The 26,481-nt window shown below is 40.8% G+C and overlaps 1 protein-coding gene across 3 annotated transcripts in view; it reads left to right on the top strand.

Annotated features, from left to right (window-relative positions):
- PPARGC1A (PPARG coactivator 1 alpha) overlaps positions 1-26,481 on the top strand; it is a 690,475-nt gene that overhangs the window by 367,685 nt on the left and 296,309 nt on the right. The window contains exon 1 of one of the 3 annotated variants that reach the window (XM_065907302.1): positions 348-433. The exons of the other annotated variants lie outside the window; for them this stretch is intronic. Within the exon in view, the coding sequence (XP_065763374.1) occupies positions 365-433 (69 nt within the window). The 5' untranslated portion in view covers positions 348-364. Of the gene's footprint in view, positions 1-347; positions 434-26,481 lie in introns of those variants that run through there. 3 annotated transcript variants of the gene reach the window in all.

Here is a 26,481-nt window from a genome sequence, read left to right as displayed (position 1 = left end):
ACATAAGAGATGCATATTTCTAGGTCATGGAGCATGCCTTCACACTTCCCTCCTCTGACCTTTATGCCAGAAGCATAAGAATGACCCATTGTCCACTGGCCCTGAAGCTTGGTTGTTCCTAATCTCTGGACGCTCAGTGACTGAGCTGGCCTCCTGCCTGGCCAGTTGGCAGCTGTCAGGGTAGCCCCATGTATCCCAAATTTGTTCCCGCGTGGCTTCTTCCTGCCTGATCCCTCATCCTCTGGCATGGCATTTTCTCCATGACAGTCTGCCCCTGAACTGCCCTCGCTGCTGCTTTGGTAAAGGCTTGCAACGAAAGAGTAACAGCCACTGGCGAATCCAGTTTGTGCAAGCAGCATCAGCAATGGATGAGACCTCCCCTAGACTGGAAGAAGACTGGAAAAAAGGACTTCAGCGAGAAGCGAGCTGGCAGGTAAGTGATGTCCTCAGCTCCAGACAGCCCCAGATCACTCTCTCATCTCTTTCAGCCCAAGTCTGGGTAATTCACATCAGTCTGTTTGCACAAATGCGTTATCTCTAGGCATATCTCTTTGGGAAAAGTCATCCTTAGTTTCCATTTCTTTGTAAACCATGCAAATAAGATTCCAAATGAATTTCCTTTAGATTCTTGAGCAAGCTAATAGAGTTTTACAAATCTATAGATGTTGCTAAATTTGTACTTTCTTAATAAAGGTCCTTGAATTAACAAGTTGCAGGTGTATATCAAAGGAAGCATGAAGATTTGGTTTGTGTGAGTACAAGTTCATTGCAATATAAAAATTTAATACAACACCTGTCACCACACTTACTTTATAGTGTTATAGTAGCTTGGAATAAGGGGCTTGGTTTTAACCTATTTTAATGAGGTGACCATTCTTTTAATGTAGCTTGTGTGCCTTTCTTATTTATGCTGAACTCATAACAGGTAGAAGCTCTGTGGTATGCAGAAAGTTCAAGCTAAAGGATTCATTTTGGTGTAGAGGCAGTTTTCATTAAAATATGCAAAGCAGTAATGTTTATACGTTACAATACCTATTTCAAATTAGCAAAATTATATGCTCCTGTCTCGTAAGCTGCCAACTGAAATCCCTTCCTAAATCCTGTTGAATGGCTTTGATTACTCTTCTTCACATTACACATTACACACCTCTAATGCATATTTTTACGCACCCACTCCTGCCATTTAATTAGACAACAATATTGAAGAGCGATGCCAGAGCTTTTTTTCTAACGCTGCTGCCTTATGGAAAAAAGAACACTTCTGTGCATGAAGCATTTCTTATGGGTGGTGTTGAATAAAGTGCAACTGTGATTTTTCCATTTTTTCTGTAGCAGACAGTTTCTTACAAAAGTGGTGATTCAGGATGAGTTGATCCTCAACATCAATTTTTAAAAATAATTCTCCCTTTTTATAAAAAGAGAAAAATTTCGTAAGAGTCTCCTTTGCAATAGAAATTTCCGTGAAATGTAGTACTGATATTGACAGGTATGTTCTGTTCTAAGCTATGTGATGTTCAGGAAGGAGTTTCAGAAAAAACCTCCTCCAGACTGTCATGAAATTGGAGTCCTTCCACTTGGAGTGGGTGTGCTATTTAGGAAGCAGGAAGGCATACAAATAAATCTTTGTGTGCTTCTTTGAGAATGTCATGTGGTTGGTCTCCAGGGGGTCTAAAGAGATATTCAGATATTTTATGGTATGTTGATGTGACTTTTGGATTTTTGTCTTTTGTTTATGTGTTTTCCTTTAAAGAGCTGGCATCTTATAGTCTTCAGAGGGGGATGAAGGGAGGAAGCATGTGAGGAGATGACTCAGAGATCTCTGTGGACAAAATATTTAAACTAGGAACATGAATCCAAATGTTTATGTAAGAAAGCATGTGTCTTATCAATGGTCCTATCCCATGAACCTTTAGCTTAGTCAAAGGCAGATGACGGAGATGTTCTCTATGCGAGATGACCATTGTCATTTCCACTATGGTAACCGAAGCTCTCCCTGTAGATATTGGAGGTCCTGGTTACGGGAAGGACATCCCAGGCTTCCTTTGGCCTCTCTGTCTCCTGACCATGCTCGGCATTGAATATCGTGATGCATCAGCCCCTGCTTCACTGCTTCTGGAGCTCTACCTGCAGTGAGGTCTGCCCTCTGCCCACATTGTCCAGCCATCTGTATTGCCATGCTGGCTCCCCAAGCATGGAGTCACCCCATTTCAGCTAACACTCAAGCTGCCCCTCAAGGAGGAAATGGAATCAGATGGCATTAGATGTAAGACATTCATCCTGAGAGTGACTTCTTTTGGCCATTCTTGGTAGTGATGGAGTTGAAGACGTTTCACAAACAATTGTGATTGATCCTGAAGCTTCAGTTTAGCTTTAATTCTGCATTTCTTATTGAAACTGATTCAGTACTTTTTAACCTAACAGTTATTTACCAATCACAGTGCCAGGTATGTGTGTGTGTGCTCTTTCCTAAGGAACCTAGCAGGTAGATATAATTACCCTCCTTTTACAGACGAAGAAATTAAGAGTTAAGGAGGTTACATGACCTGTCCAAAACCATCTAGTATTCAAGTCCAGTCCTGTTTGACTCCAGTGTCTGTGCTCTTTCCACTGTGCTGTGCCATCTGAATTGAATTTTATCTCATTTTTTATCTCATGGAATAATAGCTTATGAGCAGCTGTGACGTGGGCAGGCAGGAAGAAAGAGGAAGGAAGGGGAAAAGCATGACGATCTTCTAATGGAATAATCAGTCTCTGAATCATTAAGACTTTAATAAAATGTTTTCAATAGTTTATTTTTTTAACCCTTACTCTCTACCAGGCCCTAAGCTACATTTCTAATTCTGAAAAGTATGCTAGCAGGTAGATACTACTTATTCCTATTACACAGATGGGGAAAATGAGGCTCAGCAGAGTTATGGAACATGCTCGGGGTCGCAGCGCTACTTGAGATAATGAAAAGGGATGTAGTCCAACTTGGACTGGCCCCAAAGCCTGGACTCTTGTTAAGTCTGCCTCTCAGAGTGTATTTCCAAATTACATTTTGATCAAAAATATTTTACTATCTCATCTCATGATGATGTGATGGGATTTGGTCCTTGAGAAGTCCCCTGATGGCTTTTATTCCCAGTAAATTTAGAGTTGGGCAAAAATGCCTTGCTCACTCATTTATTCAGAATGTATTTTAATTGGATGCTTTTTGCCTTAAATAAACCAGCTTACCCACAAACTTGAAAATGAACTAGATGCAATTTCTCAAATCAACTGTAAATCTAAGAATCCATTTAAGCCTATAACCTGTACTGGAGTACCAAGAGCAGCTGTACCAGAGTTATGACTCCTGACACTGATAGCCCACTTCAGCTCTGGGAGAAGTTGTGAAACAAGATGGTGGGGGCTTAGCTCATCAGGTAACCATTGGATGATTGGCAAATTTACTTATCTTTGCTTCTTCAGTTGTGAACCAAGGCATTGCAATTGAGTGGAGCATTGTAGAGAGGATGGGAGGAGGCACAGATGCTTCTTTGCTGGACAATAGAGAGTTGAAAGATACTATGGAGGGACAAATGGCTCATTTCTCATGATAATATTTTCTCTTGGGGTGGTCCCCTTTAAAACAACCAATGTTAGAGTGGTTTGGCAGTTGTGAACTCCTCCTTCAGTGTTGTCCACAAAGGCCTCCTCAACAGGAAGACGACTTCCTCGAGGACAGAGATGCATTTCGTTTGTCTCTGTGCCTCTACCTTTAGCACTGAACCTGGCACACACTCAACCCTGATGATGTTCACCTAGCTGAAGGGAGCTGCAAATTTGATTCAGAAGAAAGCTAAAATGTGATGTGGCCCCAAGGCCCTGATTTTACGCTTGAAGAACCGAAGCTGAGGAAGGCTGATGGCCCTGAGTTCTACTGCTGGTTAGTGAGGAGCAAGGATGGTGATCTCCTTGTTTAGCTTTCTTCCTTTTCCCTGGATGACTTTTCTATAAATGTCCAATGCCTCATCTTTCCCCTATGTAGAACTGGAATAGAATACATTATCTGTGTCTGTTTAGATACCTGTATTTATCACGGTACCTCTATCTGACAGGAGCAATGACATAAAGGTTAAGAACATGGGATCCAGACCCAGACTTCTGGATTCTAACCTTGGTGTCATCAATTTCTAACTGTGCCGCACTGACAGTGTTTCTGTGCTTTAGTTTCCTCACCTGTGAAATAGAGATAGTTATCCCAGCTACCTTATAAGAATGTTGGGAGTATTAAATGAGGCCCTGTATGAAAAGTCCTCAGAGTAATTCTTTAATTAATACTCTTTAGTGCCCACAGTCTGCACTATGGGGCTTCCCTGGTGGCTCAGTAGCAGAGAATCCACCTGCAGTGCAGTAGCCACAGGAGACACGGGTTCGATCCCTGGGTCAGGAAGATGCCCTGGAGGAGGCCATGGCAATCCACTCCAGAATCCTTGTCTGGAGAATCTCCATGGACAGAGGAGCCTGGCAGGCTGCAAAGGTCACAAAGAGTCGGACAGGACTGAAGTGACTTAGCATGCACGCCCACATGCACAGTGTTAACTATATGTGTCAGGTGCTCTCCATTATCTATTTAATGAGATCACCCATTCAAAGTTTTCTGAGTAGGTACTGTGTGTAAGGCACATCTACCTTAAGTGAGTGAGACGCTGTCTGGAGACACTGCCTTTGAACTTGAGGTCATGGTGGGAAAAGCACAGCAGGTTGTCATGATTCGAGGACAGTCACAGAATGCTCTGTCACCAAAGCCCTGAGGAGTGCTCTCCAATGTCTAAGGGGTCCCCTGGAGGCAGTGATGCTGGCGCTAACTAAACAAAGAGAAGGATGTGAGCCAGACAGAGAACTTGGAAGAGTATTAAGGCCAAAGGAGAACTTATCAGAGCCGGGAGGAGCCAGTTGTTTTTTGGTGCTGGCCTTCCAGGCAGCAGTGATGCAGGTGAGTTTGAAGGGGAGAAACGAGAGAGTTCTTGCATGGTCAGACCAAACATCTTCAGACAGCAGTAGAGAGACGTCAAAGGGCTTTAAACAGAGGCATGAGCTAGGGCTCAATATTTTTTTAGAGACATATCATTCTAGCTTCAATGTGGAAGATAAATTAGACTGTAACAAGATTGGAAGCCAGAAAACCAGTTAAGAAGCTGTTTCACCACTTTAACTGAGAATTGGCAGGACCGTGGAAATAAGATGGAGATGGAAGGGCAGATTTGGAAATATCTAGAAGACGTGGGCCCCTGGATTTGGTGATAGATTCAGGGAATGGGTGTGTGGAGAGTCAAATGAATCTTTAGGGTGGCTAAGTGGATATAAGTGACATCATCTGAACAGAGATTGCCAGAAAAGAAGATGGTCTGTGGGCTCATGATGGGGTAGATAATAACTAACAATACTGGAGGAGAGTTATAAGAAATATGAATAATATAGTATTTTATACTAGAAAGATGAACAAAACCCCATGAGGACTCAGAAAACCTAAGAAAGGTAATAAGATCAAAATACTTAACAATGATCGAGAGCTTACGTTGTGCCAAGAACTGTTTTAAACATTTGTCATTTATTAACTCATCGAATCTTCACCATCATGGTACTAGAGGTATGAGATGTATCTTCATTGTGCAGATGAGGAAGTGTCAGAGAGGTTAAAATCACTTAACTAGTCCATGGAACCTAGGCCAAAGCAGCCTGGATCCAGAGCTTGAAAGCCCCTTAGGATTATGTCTCTTTGCATGGAGCTAGGAGGCCATGGGGCTAGATCTTCCCAGGTGGTGCCAGTGGAAAAGAACCCACCTGCCAGTACAGGAGATGTAAGAGACGCAGGTTCCATCCCTGGGTCTGGAAGATCCCCTGGAAGAGGAAATGGCAACCCGCTCCAGTATTCTTGCTTGGAGAATCCCACGAACAGAGGAGCCTGGAGGGATACAGCCCATGTGGTTGCCAAGAGTTGGACATGACTGAAGCGACTTAGCACAATACAGAGGCCCAGGGATGAGTTCACAGAGGAGATGTCACTGGAACCAGGTTTTTAAGGAGGAGTGCAATCTGCAAGCAGGGAAACCTTGAATTAGAACCTGGGCTTTACTGATTCACTGACGATGGTTATGCTCTACTTGGGGCAGAGAGAACAGATTCTTATATGAGTTCAGTGGGTCTCCTAAGGCTGTCAGACTAAGTTTCTCAAGGTGAGATAGGCTCCCCAAAGAGGCTGCATGTGATGAAGGCAGCCTCTAGCAAGGCTGCCTCAGTGCTGAGCAGGCCATGATGTATGAGAGATAGTGGACCTGGAAACTAGAGGGCCTGATGGGGAAAAGGCTACTAGACTTAGATGTGTGACCTCAGGCAAGTTCCTGTTCTCTCCAAATGGTTTCTTGTTAATCTCTACCTTTCCTTCCAATACCATTTCCATTTTGTGTTTCAGTTTCCATGTGGAAATGAAAAAGAAGTATGTGTGAGGTTGTTTCCTGCTCTCAGGAAAGGATTCATTTCTTCATGTTTGGTACACCTTGCATTGGAATTGATGGAAGAGTGGTTCATCTTTTGAGTTTACACAATATTTAGAGAATTCTGCTTTAATATACTAATGTCACCTATCAAATGAGCAAATTGTGATGATGGGGTAAAGTCATCACCTGAGGGTATAGACTGACCAGTTCTACCTTTATGTCAAGGGTATGATGGACCTGGGGTCCATCATCAAGGGTGTGACCTACCCTGGAGAAGGAAATGGCAACCCACTCTTTATGTCAAGGGTGTGACCTACCCTGGAGAAGGAAATGGCAACCCACTCTTTATGTCAAGGGTGTGATGGACCTACCCTGGAGAAGGAAATGGCAACCCACTCTGGTATTCTTGCCTGGGAAAACCCCATGGACAGAGGAACCTGGTGGGTTTACAGTCTGTGGGGTTGCAGAGTCAAACACGACTGAGCAATTAAGCACACAGCACATGATGGACCTAGCAAGAAATGGCTTGAATGTAGAAACTTTAAGAGTATAGGTTTCTCAGAAAACAAGTTCCTTTTTTCTTCCCTTGTTAGATTTCTGGCACAGTGGTATGTTTGAGAAGACCCCTTTTTTGCTGGTTATAACTTTTTGTTGCTTTTCAAATGATTTGGGACTCATCGATTCATTTGGTCCAGGAACTTACAGTGTTTGATGTATTTCTTGGATTCAAATGTCATCTATTTATAAGGCTTAAAGAAACCTTGGGATGACATGCCATTGTTTGTTTTCACCCCCATGTTCTTCACTCTGAGCAGAAGCAAGTCCAAAAAGCTGAAGACAGATGACCTTCTATAGCTGTTCTCCATAACTCATCCCTGGGTCTAACAAATGATTCTTAGGTTAAGGAAATTCTTCCTTGTGGTGGATTTAAACCTTACGTACCCGTTGTAGCTCAGGACCGTCCTGCTCCTTCCTCCTCCCTGGAGGTGGAGAAAAACAACTCAGTCACTGTCCTCAGGAATCAGCCTTTCTGGCCTTGAGGATCATTATGAAAGCAGCCTTCAGCTTCTACTTCTCACGGCTAAGCAACTTAAATCCTTAGGCATAATTCTTCATTTTCATCTTCTTGAGTTTCTCTGAAGCTTCTATAGATCTGCTCATTACCTTAACTTCTGTAATCTAGAACTTTTCAAGAGGATCTATCCAGGGCTAACCAGTAGTGGCCATCTGCTCATTTATTTAATCAGCAAATGCACATTTATTGAGCTCCACGTTTTAAATATTAGACCCCTGGGCAAAGTCCTGAAGTGGCAAAGATAAGTAAAAACAGCATAAGGCAGCACTGAGAGGTTGGCTCATATCATGGATCACTACTTCCCAGTTGTATGACCTTGAACACATTACTTAACCTCTCTGTCTCTCTTTCTTCCTGGGCAAAATGAGATAATGATAGTATCTCTGTCATTGGGTTGTTGTGAGGATTAAATGGATAAATACATGTCATGCACTTCGAATAGTGGTCACTGCATAGTTCTGGTCATGTAACTCTTTGCTAAAGAAAATAATAATCAAATAAGTTGTAGATCCTGTTCTCTAATTGTACCCACTTTACTCGGAAGGATGAACAAATAAATAAACAGTTAATGACAGTTCAGTACATTCCGTGCTCTGAGAGCAGTCTGAGCATGTGGGATGGAAGTTCAGAGGAGCAAGAGGAATCATGTCCCAGGGCATCAGGAATGACTTCATGGTTCACAGGAAGTAGACTGTTGAATACATGTCATAAATTCACATATTGCTGATGTGAAAGGCAGGGAGAAACCTTGGACGGACATTTTCTTGTTCATTTTTACTGTACAGATGATGGAGTTGCCTCAAAGTAAGGGCTTTCTAGGTGGTGAAGAGGGTGAAGAGGTATCCTAGTCATAGGGAGGCTTGTGAATAAAGAACTAGAAGAACAGGCGTTTGGCGTGTGTTGGGAAGATGGCAGGTGGCTTGTATGTCAGGGGGCGTTATGGGCAGTGAGGCTGGAGGAGGCCTGAGGTTGTGAATGGAGCCATGTCCTTAACCTAATCCACGCTCATGGGGGTTTTATTTAAAAAGTCACAGCATTTGAGATCTCTGTTCTAGGAGTTTTCTTACTCTGTCTTGGGTCGGAGTTATGCATCAGTCCCCGGAGGCCAGAATCTGAATCCTATTCATTTTCCTCTTTCTCTCAAGGCTTAGCGTAGTACCAGGCATGAGGCAGGCTTAAGTCATGTGTACTGAAATCAAGTTTGCTGTGTATAGCAAGTGCCCTCATCTGCTTGTTCTAGGACAGCCAGTTGTGTTTATGCATGGATGAACCCATGCTAATAAATGAATCCAGGGATTTTACAGTGCTCAAATTTGACTCAATTCTGAGGACCTCTTGGGAAGGGAACAGTTTTGTGTAAAACCCAAAAAACCAATATGAGAAACAAATTCTCCCTGTGGTGTCTTTGCCTTTTACATTTGACTTCCTGTGTTCCTGTGTGCTGTATTCATGGCTGATTATTCTGATGGAGACCCAGTGAACACTGAGTTTCAGATTTAAGGCTTAAACTCTTCCCATTTGGAACGCTTTCATGAGCATTGGCTCACATTGCTCACAATCCATGCTGACACTGGCTACAGAAAACTTGAGATGTGAAGGGCAGATCTTAAAAGAAGGCAGCTCTGGACTCTCTAAAGAGACAAATATGTTTTACATCAAGTTCCCTGGTTTTAAAGAAAAAAAATGTCAAAAGTAGTGAGAAATACTCAAGTTGTAGCAGCTGGGTGAATGCAGTGATTCTCTCACTTAGGGCACAAAAGCTGCAATTTTCTATCTAATTCACTCCTCAATCATTCCATGGCCCCTGTCTCAAGCTCAATTTAAGCTCAGTCCCCAGTACACAGAGCCACTGCACAGTGTATAAAGAAATGACTGGCCAAAGGGAAGGAGGGGAAGACGGTGCCGTGTGGTGACCAAAGCTTGAGTTACCAAGTAGTTCTGAGGTCACAACAGCATCTTTCCCCAGCGCCTCTCACAGAGTCCGTGTAAAATAGGTCATTTCTTCTTTAGCCTTTAAATGGTAATTATCTCCGCCTGATAGGTTAATCTGCTCAGATATAGCCTGATGCTACTGTTCAGATCCTCACCACATATATTGGGGAAACAGACAAATTTACCGGAGACGTGAGAGAGTAGTGCCTGGATGGAAAGTTTGCTGCCTCCCGGGCTTTGAATTGAAATGGAACTGGGCTGGTGCTCGGCAGAACTCTATTACTGCCGATCACTGTTTGTCTTTTTCAGAGGAGTTCGGGTGAGCAATAAATATGACTGCTCTATAGGGAGCGCGTCCTGGAAACTGTTGGATCTTTCTTTACACGTGTCAAGTGTATTTCAGTTTTCAGAAGCACATATCCATTTATACTCCATTTTCAATCTCATAGAAGCTCTATGAAGGAAATGGCAACCGTGTTATTATTACCAATCATCAAATGCATAAACTGAGGGCTGACGGGTTAAGAGCCTCGCCCAGCAGGGCCAGGACGAGGACTTCAGTCTGAAGGGCAGTGCTATGCGTGTGCGGGCAGATCCCGCTTTCTCTCTGTTCACTAGTCAAGAGTGACTTTGGGGGAAGCTTGTAAAACAATTGTGTTCTTTAATGAATACTTAATTAGCTTCAATCGATTGTCCCCTTCCTTGAAAAGGGTGATATTTAAAACTTAAAAACTTTTCTGTAGCCGTTTCTGAGGAAGCACTCCCCTCCCCAAGCCTAACAGTGAAAACGTCTGGTGAAAAAGCAAGATGTTCGCATTTCTCCATGCTATGCCTCACGCTTCAGGCAAGGGCTTCTTATAATGGTGAGAGTCCAGCCAGGCTGCTGCTGCTGCTGCTAAGCCGCTTCAGTCGTGTCCGACTCTGTGTGACCCCATAGACGGCAGCCCACCAGGCTCCTCCGTCCATGGGATTTTCCAGGCAAAAGCACTGGAGTAGCTTGCTATTGCCTTCTCCGCCAGCCGGGCTACTACACACTCAATAATCCAGGTATGTGCTGCAGAAATATGTAATTTTTTGTAGCACTGTAAAGACTTTTGAGTATTGCTAGATTCTTTTTTTTTCCTTTCACATTGGAAAAGGAAGTCCACTGTCTCCCACAACCCAGCTTCTTGCCAACATATGACTTGAATAGCATCAGTTCAGTTCAGTTGCTCAGTTGTGTCCAGCTGTTTGCGATCCCATGGACTGCAACACACCAGGCTCCCTGTCCATCACCAACTCCTGGAGCTTACTCAAACTCATGTCCATCGAGTCGATGGTGCCATCCAACCATCTCCTCCTCTGTCGTTCCCTTCTCCTCGTGCCTTCAATCTTTCCCAGCATCAGGGTCTTTTCTAATGAGTCATTTCTTTGCATCAGGTGGCCAAATATTGGAGTTTCAGTTTCAACATCAGTCCTTCGAATGAATATTCAGGACTGATTTCCTTTAGGATGGACTGGTTGGATCTCCTTGCAGTCCAAGGGACTCTCGAGAGTTTTCTCCAACACCACAATTCAAAAACATTAATTCTTCAGTACTCAGCTTTCTTTATAGTCCAACTCTAATGTCCATACATGACTACTGGAAAAACCACAGCTTTGACTAGACTAGACTTTGAATAGCATGTGTCACCTCAATCCCACCTTTTGCATGAATCAAAGTTTCAGTGACACAAAGAGTTGAGCTGTTGAAGCAAGATGTTTTCTTTAGAAATTTTTGGAAACTGAAATGGCCAAAAGGTCACAAAGTATAGCTTTTGTTATTTTTGTGGGAATAACAGTAAACTCTTAGATGCATTGGTCTTTGAAATATACTATTTTCATTAGTAATTGGTTTTGGGGTTCACACATAACTTGAGGAACTATGGTTGCATGTTTCTTGCATTGTTGTCATACTTTATATGTCTATTTCACCTGCCTATAATAAATCCACTCCTCTCTCCCAACTCCTTTCTCAACCAGAAATTTTTCAAAAAATCTCCTAGTCATCCTTAAAAACTCCTATCACCAACTAATATTTGAACTTCTGGACTGTAATGTTAATTGTATTGCAAGCATAAATTCTGAAGTCAAACCAATGTAAAGCTAAATTATGTTTTGCCATTGACTAGTTGAATAACTTTGGATATATTTCTGCTTTAAAGTTTTAGTTTCATTACCTTTAAAATGAGCTTACAGTAGTAACTTTATTCTAAGATGATTATGAAGATTAAAGGAAATAATATACTCAGATCCTATGGCAAAGTGACTAGCATGTAGAAAACACTCAGTAAAAGCCAGCAATAATTATTCCCCTTGTAAAGGGTTTCCATTAAGACCATGGTTAGACAATGCTGTTCACAATCCCATTTCTGCCAGCTTACTCATACATGGGACAGAAATCAGACATAGAAAAAAGAGACAAAAATGTATATGATCAGGTAAAATTAATATCTATACAGTGAAGCAAAGATATTTGGCAAAACTGAAAAATTGTTTTAGAAAATGAGAGTTGAGTTAGTTGATTCAACAGAAAATGATGTGCAAAAATTAATAACTTTCTGGTGTACTTGCAATAACCAGTTAGAAAATATGAAGATTAAAATCATTCAAAATAGCACTAAAATGTAAACTAAAAATAAATTCATCGAGTCATAACACACATTCTGTATGAAGCAAACAGTACAACTTTAGTAGAGGCATAAAAGAAGACTTGGATAAATGGAAAAGGAATAATTTTCTTAGAAAGGAGGAACAAATACTGTTAAGATGTTAGTGCTTACCAAATGAATGTACATATTTAATGTAATTCTAGTCAAAATCATTTTGCTGCTGTTGTTTTCTAGAAACTTGACCAAGTATTCCAAGGTTAATTTTGAATAGTAAATAGAATGAAAGAGCTAAAAAATATTTTAAAAGGAGAGCAGTAAAGCAGGTTTTTCTCATGTAGATATTATAATGTACTGTAAAGTTATGGTAATTAAAACTTTTGGATGTTCTGGAGTAAGAATAAATAGACAAATCAGGTTGAAATAGACAAGAAACAAGACTCTGGTAGAAATAAGTGTTTAGGATGTAGATGTGGTCAAGGCTAGATTACATAGTAGTTGGAGAACTGACAATTATGTAAGAAATGGTGTTGAACCACCTGGTTAACTGAAAGGAGAAAAGACTACAAATTAAATTCTAGGGAGAAAGAATAAAATGTAGAAAATTCAAAATAAATAAATAAAAGGAGAAAATATAGGGTAATGTTTATCTGATCCTGGAATGGTAAGGATTTCTAGGCATAAAGGAAAAGAGTGATCATTTTGATTATGTAAAAATTTTGAAATTCTCTATGTTGGAAATATAATAAACAAAAACCCAGCAAATTACAAAATGGGAAAATATTTTTTAATGAGTCTGATCTAAATGGCTTGATATATTTAAGAAATTAAGAGATTATAAGTAGGAACCTAATAGTCCACTTGAAAGGAGTTTTGTCTATGAACAATTAACAAGAGATATATGTTACCAATAAATACAGGAAAAATTGTAATCGCATTTGCCAGCAGAGAAATTAAAATTAAAACAAAATGAGACACAACTGGTAAAGATTTTGAGAAGCTATTATGTTGATGACACTATTGATGATGGAATGAATCCCATGTAACTAGTCTCTGCCTTTGGAGGAGAGTATGAATTATTGCCACTTTCCTGGAAACTAGTTATATAATATAATAAATAATATATAATCAAGACCTTAAAAATTTTTTAAAACTTGACTTAATACTATTCTAGAAATAAATTTTAATCAAGTTATTACAAAGGTAAAACTTCATATAAAAGATGTTTATTTTGATATTATTTATAATAAGTTTGGCTTACTTAAATTTTCAGTTATAGGTTGATTGTAAAACACACTATGATACAGTCATTAAAAATTGTTTTCTATATTTATTGTAGGGGGAAGTGCTTTTGATAGAATATTAAATAAAAACCATGGACAATATACTTTAGATTAAATAAGGTAACTGACACAACAAAAGACAATAAAGACATGAAAAGATTTAAACCCTAAAGGACAAAGAGAATGAAAGAGGAGATGACGTTGGTGAAGAAATGTCTACTGGATTTTGAAAGTTTGAAAGAAAATAAATGAAAAGTATCTGACTTGGCACAGCATTAAAATAATAGTGAGATTTAAGCTTTTGGGAGAGAATCAACAAAAAGCAGGCTGTTTGGCGCTGCTAAATTCTGGAAATGCTCAGAAGATGGATATGTGGGTATCTTAGAAGGTGAGGGTGAGAAGTAGAATAGAAAATATGTGAACAGGTTGAAGATGATACAGAGAGAGCAAAGAGACCAGATCCCTTACCTTACTCAATGAGGGAAGAAAACACTTTTTATCCTAACAGAGTTGAGAAAAGATCTGGGTTTGAGGACAGTTGGATAATGTGGACAGATAGGTGGTAAGTAATATAAAAATAAGAAGGTTTCAGGTGAAAGTCTGCATACAGAACAGTGAGACCCCAGTTTTATCTCTTCTCTTCCAAAGTGTTGGTGGCTTGTTTCATTCTCTGATGGAGAGGAAAGAGGAGGGTTCCTTTCTGGAAAAATCGACCAGTCCTATAGAAAATACATCCTGGGAAAAGATCAACTCTTCTCCCTGCCAGCCTGCAGTAAAGCCCACCACCTGTAACTCTCTTCCATGCTATTGGAAAACTTCCAGTCAACCTTGGATGTTTTCCTCTTGAATGACCAGCCATTCCAACATGAATGAGACAGACTAAAACAGAAACAAGTGAACAAAAATAACTGAAGCAAATGAAGGCAGGGCAGGCCAGAGGAAAATATTTTAAACAATCTTTAATTTATTTTGAGAGGTAAAATAATACATTGCATTCAAAACATAAGAACAGGCCACTATGGGAAGGAACAATCAGAAAACCAGAATAAGGTCTTAGAAATAAAAATATAAATGCAGAAATTAAACAATTAAATTGGAAAACACATTTGAAAAAAAACTCTGACAAATTATCTTAAAATAAAAAGACAGAATGAAAATAAGAAAGAAGAAAAACAAGAAAATTTGATGAACAGCTCAGGAAGCCTAAAATCCAGAGGAGATTCTGAAAGTGATACCAGATAAAATGAAGGGACTGGGACTATTAAAGAAGTAGTATAAAAGAATTCTCTTGAACTGAAAGACTTCAGTTTACAAATATAAGTATTCATTTACTTAATGCCAGCATAGCGATTACACACACACACACCCTTAGACACATCACTGAGAAATTTCAGAACATTTGGAATAAAGAAAATTTACTAAATGATTTCAGAAAAAAAGCAACAGGCTACATACAATTGAAAATCACATTGAAAATTACCTCTTAAAATTAGGTGAGAACAGAGGATGATATTCAAAATTTTAACTGATTTTCAACCTAGAAGTCTATACTTTGCTACTGCCTCTTATTGTTACAGGAGTAAAATTGGAGGCATCTTATAGGATTACATAATATATTGAATGTAGAAGTTGTTCAAATAAGGTTTTTTCAGATTACAACATCTTTACAAATTTCTCAGAAAGCTACTAAAGGATGTGCACCATCGTAAGCAAGAGAGTGAATCAAGAAGGAAGAAGATATGAGATCCAAGAAATAAGAAAGGCAAAGGATATTCCTAGGATGATGGCTGAAGGTAACTCTAGGGTGTCAGCTATGCTGAATGCCTAAAGAGAAGCTGGTCTAGATCAGAGCAAAAGGATTAAGGACTCCTGGAGGGATGCCTTCTGGAAAAAAAAGGAACTGAACATCTGTCTAATGTGAATATATTGAGCAACACTAAGAAGTTTTATTGTTTTTTTTTTTTTTTTTCTAACTCTGACAGAGAATTTGTCACTGGATCAGAAAAATAAAAAGGAAATGTTAAAAGGTAGACAACTATTAATTTCAGGGGAAAAAAATGTAGGTAAGAAGGAAAATTTAATTGTGAGATGCTATATAGCTCAGCAGTGAACAAAAGAAATAGTTCTTAATAATATAACATGAAGATAATTTATTTTGTAAAATCTATGACATAACTATGGGGCTTCACAGATGGCGCTAGTGGTAAAGAACCCACCTGGCAATGCAGGATTCTATCCCTGGTGGGAAGATCCCTTGGAAGAGGAACTGGCAGCCCGCTCCAGTATTCTTGCCTGCAGAATCCCATGGACAGAGGAGCCTGGCAGACTAGTCCATAGGGTCTCAAAGAATTGGACACGACTGAAGTGACTTAGTATGCATGCATGCACTAGGAAGATGATGTATTTCTTTCTCACTTGAGCTTGCCATTGCCTTCTGGGGCTTGAAGGAAAGGAACAGGATGTTTAAGACTCCCCTAGGTATCTCTGGAGCAAAAAGGTGGAGTCTGTGAGGAGTACCAGGAGGATCTTCCTTCTCTCTGCTTTTAGAGAAACCACCCTGCCACATTGGGGAAGTGGAAGCTACCCACTCATTGTCCTCTGTTTGTGCTAGTGGGGCAAAAAAAAAAAAAAAAAATCTAAACATCTCATTGTGCAGAGTTATGGATGCAGGAAGCACTTGGTCAGGCAAACGCTTCAGGGTCAAAGCATCCAATTATTTGCATCTCAATGCACTGGGCAAATCTCACTCACTTCAGCCAGTGGGAGTCATCACAGAGAGAATACTTTATTCAGAATTTCGGAGAATTCTATGAAGAAATGAAAGGGCAAGGCTGATTTCACAGTAGAAAGATTAGAGCATGAAAAAGGTAGGAAAAAGAGCATGCGGGAGGAGACTTCTATGGAGAAGGAAGTGATAAGGAACTTGGGGGAAAGGCAACTTAGGTAAAACTATGCTCATGTGTGTGGTAGTTTACCTTTAATTCTCACAGCAAGTGTGCAGATATAATTATGTAACAATTTACATTCTCAGTTGGGGAAGCGGAGGATGGGAATGTTGGTTCTTTGAAGGGCACCCAAGCTCACAGAGGTGGTAGTAGGGAGTGTCTTCTTAGGTTTCTCATTTTCCTTCATCCATGTGAAAGAAATGTTAGTTTCTTTCTTTTCTAGGTATTTTACAGTCTCTGGAAATGCTATTTTCTGGAGTGCTTCCTTCCCAGTCTTCGCTGTACCAATCCCCTGTTCCTTCTGGTGAGGACTTGCTTTTACAGGGCCTTCTACATGGGCAAGGAGGAGGATCTGAGCGTCCAGTCTGCTTGCTATTTCCACGTCTGCCTTTGAGTGAGGGTCTGGACACCCACCAATATCCAACAAGGGGTCCAAAGACATCCCACCTCTTACTTGCCCTCTCTCCTCCTCCCCAACACACTCACTACCACAAACAGAGGCCCACAGTTAATCAGTAATTCCTCCTGATTGCCTGTAGAGGGGAGAGACCAAGTTTAATGCTGGTCAGTTGCATTAAATAGTCCAAATAGTGGTTCTACCTCTTAGAAGCTGTGAGAATGTGACAATTTCCTAACTTCTTGTGCTAACTTCCATGTTTCACCATCTGTAAAATGATGATAATAACAGTAACCACTTCATAGAGCTGTTGCGAGGATTAGATAAGAAAATTACATCATCATCATCTCACTACCACCCCCAAAGAACTACACATAGAAGATGCTCAGAGCAGGTGGCTCTTTTCATCTGAGACTGGTTTCAGCTCTTTGAAGTTTGGATTTGCAGAAATAGGGGTGAGTTGAGGGAAGAGACAGGGTTCAAGAGAAAGAAAAGCAGAAATAAGAACACTTTTTAGGAGCAGAAGCTCCCTACTATGCTTGATGTTTCTCCACATTCCAGCCATTTCTCTCATATGTCAAAACACACACACGCACACACGGGACTCCATTTTTATTATGGATAAAGTCCACTGATCATCAGAATGCTCTGAAAACTGTCTCTCAGAAAACCTGAAAGTTTTCTGGATCACCTTTCTGTGTTTAGTGAAGGGAGATACCAGGGAGCATTTTAAGACATCTAAGCCTCCATGCTATCCTGGCAGCTTCTGTTGATACATCTCTTTAGTGCGGCTTCAGTTAGACTTCAATTTGTGGCTAAATGCAGGTTAGTCATTGCGACTCTGAGTGCTTTAAGGAACTTCTACCCAATGACTTTCCTTTAGCAAGTCTCTCTTGGCCAGCAGACCCTGTACACTTGAATTGTGCCAATGTTTCCACCTGGTTTTGTCTCTTCTGGCACCCGTGGGCCTTTCTAGGAGTTACTGAATTGCTGAGCACCTCTGATCAAGGCTGAGTCATCCTTAGCCCTTTAATATACTAGAAACTTTCCGACTGTCAATGGTCTAAAATGTTGACTCTGGTTAGGGTTGCCTGGGGAAGATTTTGTGTGCATTGCAAGAAGGATGGCTTAGGAATCTTTGATCACTGAGGGCACAGGACCTGTAGATTCCCACTAAAGGGATGGTAATACACTGGGGAAAATGGTTAGGCCATTAAGAATCACGTTTTTCTTTTCAAGTGTGTGTTTGAATTTCTAATTTTCAGATTTATAAGAGCCAGTAATTATATCACCAATTAAATGAGTGAAAAAATCTATAAAACTAAAGAAACACTATTCCTGTTGAAAAATATATGTACATAAAATTAGAGCAATTCGCAAATGCAGAATTCTAATGTTATATTAGATGGTTGCAACTGCAAAGCCTGCTTTCATATTTCCATTACAGCTCTGTTTTCTTTCAATTTGAGGAAATGTTTCTCTTAACAAAAAACTCTAATGCTTTATTTTAGCCTGAAGGGATAAATCTCATTCAAGATCTGTTTTAAATGATTTTTTTTTAAGGTTTTGAAGAAATAAAATATTTTTATTTTAATCTCATTAATTTTTCTGTTGTTGTTCTGGGAAGACTCAAACATAAATGAACTTTAAAAGTTGAAACTTTCCACCTGCCTTGTTTCCAGGAAGAAGATTGTTCATGAAATGTGAATTTTTCAGAGGGAAAAATGTGAACATTGAGGGGAGGCCTAGGTATAGAATCTGGCATTGGAAGGGACTTTAGGGTCATTTAACCCCCACTTAGTTCTCTCAAGGAAATGGGAATTGGGAAATGGGTGTAAAATCCACATGCATGTCTAAAATTCAATAGTAAGTCTAGCCCCATCCATCAAAGTATGAATTATAAGTAATCTAAAGTCCTTTCTTATTGTGGTTGTTGTTCAGGCACTAAGTCTTGTCCAATTTTTTGTGACCCCATTGACTGCAGCATGCCAGCCTCCTCTGTACATCGAATTTCCTCAAACTCATGTCCCCTGAGTCAGTGATGTCATCCAACTGTCTCATCCTCTGTTCTCCTCTTGCTCTCGGTTTTTCCCAGCATCAGGATCTTTTCCAATGAATCAGCTCTTCGAAACAGGTGACCAAAGTATTGGAGCTTTAGCTTCATCATCAGTCCTTCCAATGTATATTCAGGATTGATTTCCTTTAGGATTGACTGGTTTGATCTCCTCGCAGTTCAAGAGACTCTCAAGAGTCTTCTCCAAGACCACATTCAAAAGCATCAATTATCTAGTTCTCAGCCTTTATGGTCCAGCTCTAACATCCATACATGACTACTGGAAAACCGTAGGTTTGACTAGATGGACCTTTGTTGGCAAAGTGATGTCTCTGCTTTTAAAAACACTGTCTAGGTTTTACACAGCTATTTTTCCAAGGAGCAAGCATCTTTTAATTTTGGGGCTGTAGTCACCATCCATATTGATTTTGGAGCCCAAGAAAATGAAATCTGACACTGTTCCCACATTGTCCCCATTTATTTGTCATGAAGTGATGGGACCAGATGCCATGATCTTAGTTTTTTGAATGTTGAGTTTTAAGCCAGCTTTTTAACTCTCCTCTTTCACCTTTATCAAGAGGCTCTTTAGTTTCTCTTCACTCTGCCATTAAAGTGGTATCATCTGCATATCTGAGGCTATTGATATTTCTCCCAGAAATCTTGATTCCATCTTGTGATTCATCTAGCCCAGCATTTTGCATGATGTACTCTGCATATAAATTAAAGAAGCAGGGTGACAATATACAGCCTTGATGTAGGCATTTCCCAATTTTGAACCAGTCTATTGTTCCATGTCCGATTCTAACTGTTGCTTCTTGACCTGCATACAGAGTTCTCAGGAGGCAGGTAAGATGGCCTGCTATTCCCATATCTTTAAGAATATTATACAGTTTGTTGTGACCCACACAGTCAAAGACTTTAGCATGGTCAATGAAGCAGAAGTAGATATTTTTTGGAATTCCCTTGCTTTTTCTATGATCCAGTGTATGTTGACAATCTGATCTCTAAAAGTTCTTTCTAGCCTTAATTAAAAATGTTAAAAATCAAAATAGTATGTGTGTATATTTTTTAAAAAATTGAATATTTCAGAAGGACTTACAATGAAAAATAATTGGTCCACCTCTTTCCACTTTGAGCCCTATTCCTTAGTGGCAAATACCATTACCTCTTGCTGCTTTTCAGACCCGAACAAAACTAAAACAAATACTCTGATTCAAATTGCCATTTAATATGTCAAATTCTTATATGATTCTAAACAATGAGTTAGTATCAATGGGTGAGTTTATGTCCTAGAATTAGGAAATATGAAAATGAAAAAGCTCCTCATGATGTGAATGAATTCACTTACACCTGAAGACAACAAAGTCTAGAGTGACTTGTCCTCTGATTAGTCCAAGGTCAAACATTTAGTTTATGACACTCTATGAAATAAAACTTGGGTCTGATGCCCTTTCCCCTTTACTAAACTGTTTCTCCGGACATGTTTTGACACAATTCAGTTATGTTCTGAGTAGTGCTGTGGTAAAGGAGGTCTCTACTTTAAACAGTGAGACTGTTTTAAAGTGCTAGTTAATGTGAATACAATGGGAGTGATGCAGTTTTCATTTAGAGGCTAGTGTAAATTATAACATCTGGCTTCCCAGGTGGCTCAGTGGTAAAGAATCTTCCTGCCAGTGCAGAAGATGCAGGATACAGTAGTTTGATTCCTGTGTTGGGAAGATCCCCTGAAGCAGGAAATGGCAACCTATTCCAGAATTCTTGGTGGTAAAATTCCATAGACAGAGGAGCCTGGGGGGCTATAGTCCATGACGTCACAAAGAGTTGGATGTGATCGAGCACACACACATGCAAATTATAATGAGAACATACCTATAAAATTACAAGGTGTGTGTAAAATTGATCCAGTTTGGCAAGAAAAAAGAGAAATATGCAGTTTGAAACAGGAAGAACAAAGCATTATTGGTACAGGAAACCATGTAAAGTTAGAATGTATAATTGGTAGGAACTTTCTAATGTTACTATTGAATTCCAGTGACATCTTTCTATACTTGAAGCTTCCTTCAATTTGTTATTTGATGAGGAAACAGTATTGATGGCTCATGGACTATGGAAGACAGTGTAATAGAGAAAGTGAGGGTATAAAGAGTAGGGAACTAGAAATCAGCATTTGGACTGCATGTACACATGGGGGGCTATCTATATATATAGCAAGGGTGATGGCAAATTAGGGGTGAGAGTCAAGAGAGTGTTCTGGGCTTCCAGAAACTGTCTTGAACAGAGATGATACATTTGGAATCCAGTCTTAAAGTCACAAAGAGTTTGGTCAGGTAGCAGCCAGGCTAGAGAGGTAAGTTACTTTCACCAACCGAAAGAAAACATGATTAGCCTAGACAAGTGGTTGGCAAAATTATTCTGTAAAAGACTAGAGAGTAAACATTTTGGGCTTTGCCAGCCAAAGTCTTTGTTACCATTACAACTCTGCTATTGTAGCACAAAAGTGGCTACAGACAAGATGCAGACAGATGAGTGTGGCTGTGGGCCAGTCAAACTTTATGGTCACAGAAATGTGGATTTCATGTAATTTTCGTATGTCGCACAATCTTCTCTTCTCTTTTTCGTACTGTTTTCAACCACTTAAAAATACAGAAAGCATTCTAAGGTTGTAAGGCCATACAGAACAGGTGGTCAGCTGGATTTGGCTCAAGGATCGTAGTTTGGGGATTGCTCTGCTGGGCTAACAGAAGGTTAGGGTCCGGCATTTAAGTGATGACTCTGCTGTTTCAGCGAAGCAGCAAAGAGGAGCTTCCCCTTTCTCTCTCTCTCCCTCATTCTGTGGTTTCTGGATTCTAAGTTCTCTGTGTTTTGCTTTGTTTTCTGTAGACCAGCAGTCTTGATAGAAGACAGAGTAAGATCTGTGTGTGATCTTCTCATTTTAAAACCTTACTTCCTGATCCACAAAGCACTCCCGTGGATAGGACAAAGAGGTTCTTTACTGAATTATACAGACTGTTTGCTGAATACTTTTGCCATCATGACTAAGGTGTGGCCCTTCCAAAAACATTTGTTGATCTGAAATGCATTCGACATTCAGGTGTAGTTCTGTGTGGGGTATATGTGTGGGAGAACCTTTCCATGTGTCCTCTGGGTCCTAACTTTCCCCCCTATGTCTGCGGGGCAGGGGCCTCTGCTCTGCCAACAATCCTGGGAAATGCCCTCAGTGAGGAGTTCCGGGCTACACCCCTCACGGGTCACTGACATCCCTTATCTGTGCTTGGTATGATTCATGTTTCTAATCTGTATACTTTGGATTGATTCCTGGCCCCCCCCGCCCCTTTTTTTTGAATGACTATAATACTGTATACTAATGGCATGCTTTCAAGGTGACAAGTTTTTTCCATCTAAAACTCTGATGCAGATGGCAAGCTGACACTCAGGAAAGTCATGCAGTAGAAACCTGTTGAACCTTAGTCACAGCCAGACTGGTCTCCCAATGCATGTTCCTTCTGTTCAGCCACACAGCCTTACCTCTGGTTTAGAGTTTATTGGGATTGGGATCTAAAACCACTTGTAAACTATTGTATGATGAGGTCAACTATCCTTAAAATTTATTGCCATTAAAGAGTATTTATGTATTTTATTACTGTGTTTGCTTCCTCCTAAGTAAAAGTCATTGACTTGAGATTGGGAGGGCATCGCATACATTAGACAGTGAAAGGTAGCCCCTCTTTCCCTGGGTTCACCTGGGGATTTTTCCCTTTGGACATTAAAAGAAAATAGATACTTAAGGAAGTAAGTGAATTTAAATAAGAGATTAGATTATAACTTGAAATTTAAGTTCCTTGGAACCTGTGGGATGGATGGAGACATGTAGAAACATCCCCATCTGAACTAATTTATAAGTTACTTGATTTCTTTTCCAATGAGTATTTATTCCACATGTGGATGCCTATAGTATTTATTCTTTATTCTGCCAGCCTACTTTGAAAATCCATGTCCTTAGCAATGTCCAGACTCTGGGGAAGGTACTAGAGAAGACAAGACTTGACTATCATCCCAAGAAATGTATAACGTTGGTGACCCAAGAAATCTTGAAATAATTCATTAATAATATATAATAGTATGTCCAGGACCAACACTAATGGAAGACGTACTAAACGGGGGGAGATTTCAAAGGAAGACTAGGTCAGTATAGACTCAGTGTCTGGGAAAGACTTCATGAAAAAGCACAGATTTGACCTGGCCTCTGGAAACTAGGAAAATTGAGAAAGACAGAGGAAATCAATATTTTTTTATTTATTTTTTTTTTTTTGCTGGGCACTGAAGCTGCTCATTTAATCCTTAACAAACATCAGTATTACTAGATCCCCCTTGAAGTTGAGGAAGTCAAGGGGCCCAAGAGAGGCAGGCTATCCACTGGTGACAAGTACATACTCTGGAGCCAGAGTTCCTGGGATTGGCTCTAGGTGCTTGCATCTCACAAACTGTGGGACCACAGACAAGACACTGAGCTTTTCTTTGCCTTAGTTTTCCTTTATGTAAAGTTGAGATCATAATAGTACCTATCTTAATAGGTAGCATTGTTGTGAAGTTTGAATGAATGAACGTGGAGTTAATTCACATTCACTTGTGTGTGTGTGTGTGTGTGTAAGTCGCTTCAGTCATGGCTGACTCTTTGTGACCCCATGGACTGTTGCCCGCCAGCCTCCTCTGTTCATGGGACTCTCCAGGCAGGAATCCTGGAGTGGGTTGCCATACCCTTCTCCAGGGGATCTTCCCGACCCAGGGACTGAACCCGCATCTCGTACCTCTCCAGCATCGGTAGGCAGGTTCTTTACCACTAGCGCTCCCTGGGAAGCCCCATCAAGCGCTTGGCACATATTAAATGCTTGATAGATACCAGTTATTACTGTCACCCTCAAGCCCCTTGCCCAGAGCCCGGCTGAGATCTGAATACAGGTCTGATCTATCTCTGTCCTCGTAACTCCAACCCCATGGTGGAAGGTGGGTGAGTGGTCCTGAGGAATCCAGCATTGGGAGAAGACTGGAGCGCAGAATGGGGTACTGTGGTGCGACCATGAGGGCCATGAGGAGAGAGATGTGAGGGGATAGAGGATCTGAGCTGCTGACTGGGGTGAGAGAAAGTTGGGTGTGTCGGGGCCTGTTCAAGTGCCCACTTCAGGGCAGAAGGCACTGCTCACTTGAGGTCGTGACTTGGTGAGCATGACTACATCCTTTTCCCTCTGATTTCAGTTCAGGTGTGTATGTCCTGTTCTGATATCACACTCATCCCACAATCCATAAGCATGTGTGTCTGTGCATGCACACACACACACACACACACACACACACACACACACACACACAATGGTGCTAGATATAACAACCAAATACTAAATGTGACATGGACTCAGCCGTGCATAGGTCCCCAGCATCAGCCCTCGTACCATCACTGTGCCCCAGTCACAGAGAATTAATTAATAATTCCCCGAAGCCCCATGAGGCAGGGCTTCATCCCCCTGCTGTCATATCTGTCACCTCCCACTGCTGTCAGCCCTACGGTTAGGGTAGTGCCTAGTGTATAGTAGACGCTCTGTGAATGATGGCTAAAAAGTGAAAGGATGAGCAAATGAAGATTCTTTTACACCTCAAACTTCTGCACATCATGTTCCCTCTGATTGGAACAGTCTTCCCACTTTCTGTTAACAGTTTTGTCAGTCACCTCTTCCAGAAGGCAAGTCCTGCTTCTTCCCTCCCCACTTCTTAAAACTTGAGTCATATGTACCCAGAACCCATAGTCATTCTTCCCTCAGAGTGTATCACCCTGTACTGAAATCCCTTCGTTTTTGTGTATACACACACACAAACACACACACATATACATATATGCAGGACTTCTCTGGTGGTTCAAACGGTAAAGAATCTGCCTGCAATGCAGGAGATTCAAGTTTGATCCTTGGGTCGGGAAGATCCTCTGGAGAAGGAAATGGCAAGCCAGTATTCTTCCCTGGAGAATTCCATGGACAGAGGAGCCTGGCAGGCTGCAGTCCATAGAGTTGCAAAGAGTCAGACACGGCCCACTCATTTACTTATACATAGATGCATATTTTAGTGATGTATAGTTGACTAACAGTGTTTCAGTTATGCAGCAAAATTGGTTGTATGTGTGTATACACACACACACACACACATATTCTTTTTCAGATTATTTTCCACTGTAGGTTATTACAAGATATTGAATCTAGTTCCCTATGCTGTGAAGTAGGTCCATGTTGTTTGTCTAATTTTATACACAGTAGTGTGTATCTGTTAATCCTAAACTCTTAATTCATGCCTCCCTTCTCTTTTCTATTTCTGTAGTCATAAGTTTGTTATGTCTTGTGAGTCGATTCCTGTTTCATAAATAAGGTCATATTTATTGTATTTTAGGTTCCACATATAAGTGGTATCACATGATATTTGTTTTTCTCTGTCCAGCTTACTTCCCCTGGAGGAGGAAGTGGCAACCCACGCCAGTATTCTTTCCTGGGGAATCTCATGGACAGAGGAGCCAGGTGGACTGCTGTCCATGGGGTCTCAAAGAGTCGGACATGACTGAAGCAACCATGCATGCATGCATGCATGTCTGACTTACTTCATTTAGTGTGATGATCTCTAGGTTTAGCCATGTTGCTGCAAATGGTAGTGAGATCCCTCTTTATTAATTTTTCACCTCATTCAACCGTGGCTTCCTGAGGGGTGAGACAGAGGTTTATTCCTCAGCTCTGCAAGCGCTGTGCCTAGCAGAGCGTCAGACCCCCAGGAGGGCCCAGGCTTGTCTGTGAACACAGGTGAGTGCACACTCACTCCTCTCACACACACCACACCACACCCACACAGACACACACACACACATCCTTTCAGGAGCCCTTCTGTTCTGGCCCCTCAGAGAGTGAGTCACCCAGGTGTGATAGGTGACTCAGGATGGTAGCAGATGTCTCTCTCCTCCGTCGCTGGCAGTGGGGGCGGCGCAGCTCAGCCTCCGCCTTCACCCTGGCAGTTGGAATTCAGAGAAATCAGCCGATGACAGCACAAGCCAGTGCCCAAGACAGAGGTCCAGAGTCAGCCTCAGGCCTCTTAATGAGTGTTCTCCCGAGCAGAGGCGCTAACAAACCATCCTGGACTCCCTTGATCACTTTAATTGGAGGACAGACGGTCTTAAACATTTAAAAAAGCTGACAGAAGGATCTAATTCCCAAGGCTTTCCCTCGAGCTAAACCTGTTCTGGAAGCTCGCTTTCTCAGACGTGTGCAGTGCTTACATTTTGACCTTTAGTGGATTCTGGATTGCTCCGTGCCCTGATCTGTTTTTGGACGTGCTCTTCATTCTGTCCTTTTTGCACACAGACAGGAGGATACTAAAGTCTCCAAGACTCTTGGCTTGCAAGAGATTGCTTGGGGAATATTTTGAGGCCTGTGTGTACCCCAGATTTTGCTTATCTGTTTTCATAAAGCATATTTAAAGCTAATTCTGTTTTTTCACTCCTTATTTCAGAATCACTCTGAAATTTCCCAGTCATCAAGGTCCTTCTTTGCATTGAATGTGTTTTGTTTTTCTTAGTAAATTAAAATACTTGGAAAATTGAATTTTTGTATTACTAATATGTATTATAGAAGCTGATAAATGTGAGATTAATGGCCAAAAAAAGACATTTCAGATGGATAATTTAGAT

The sequence above is a fragment of the Muntiacus reevesi genome, chromosome 16, assembly GCF_963930625.1.
Source record: "Muntiacus reevesi chromosome 16, mMunRee1.1, whole genome shotgun sequence".
Taxonomy (NCBI): Eukaryota; Metazoa; Chordata; class Mammalia; order Artiodactyla; family Cervidae; genus Muntiacus; species Muntiacus reevesi.
This window is presented reverse-complemented; position numbering and strand designations above follow the sequence as displayed.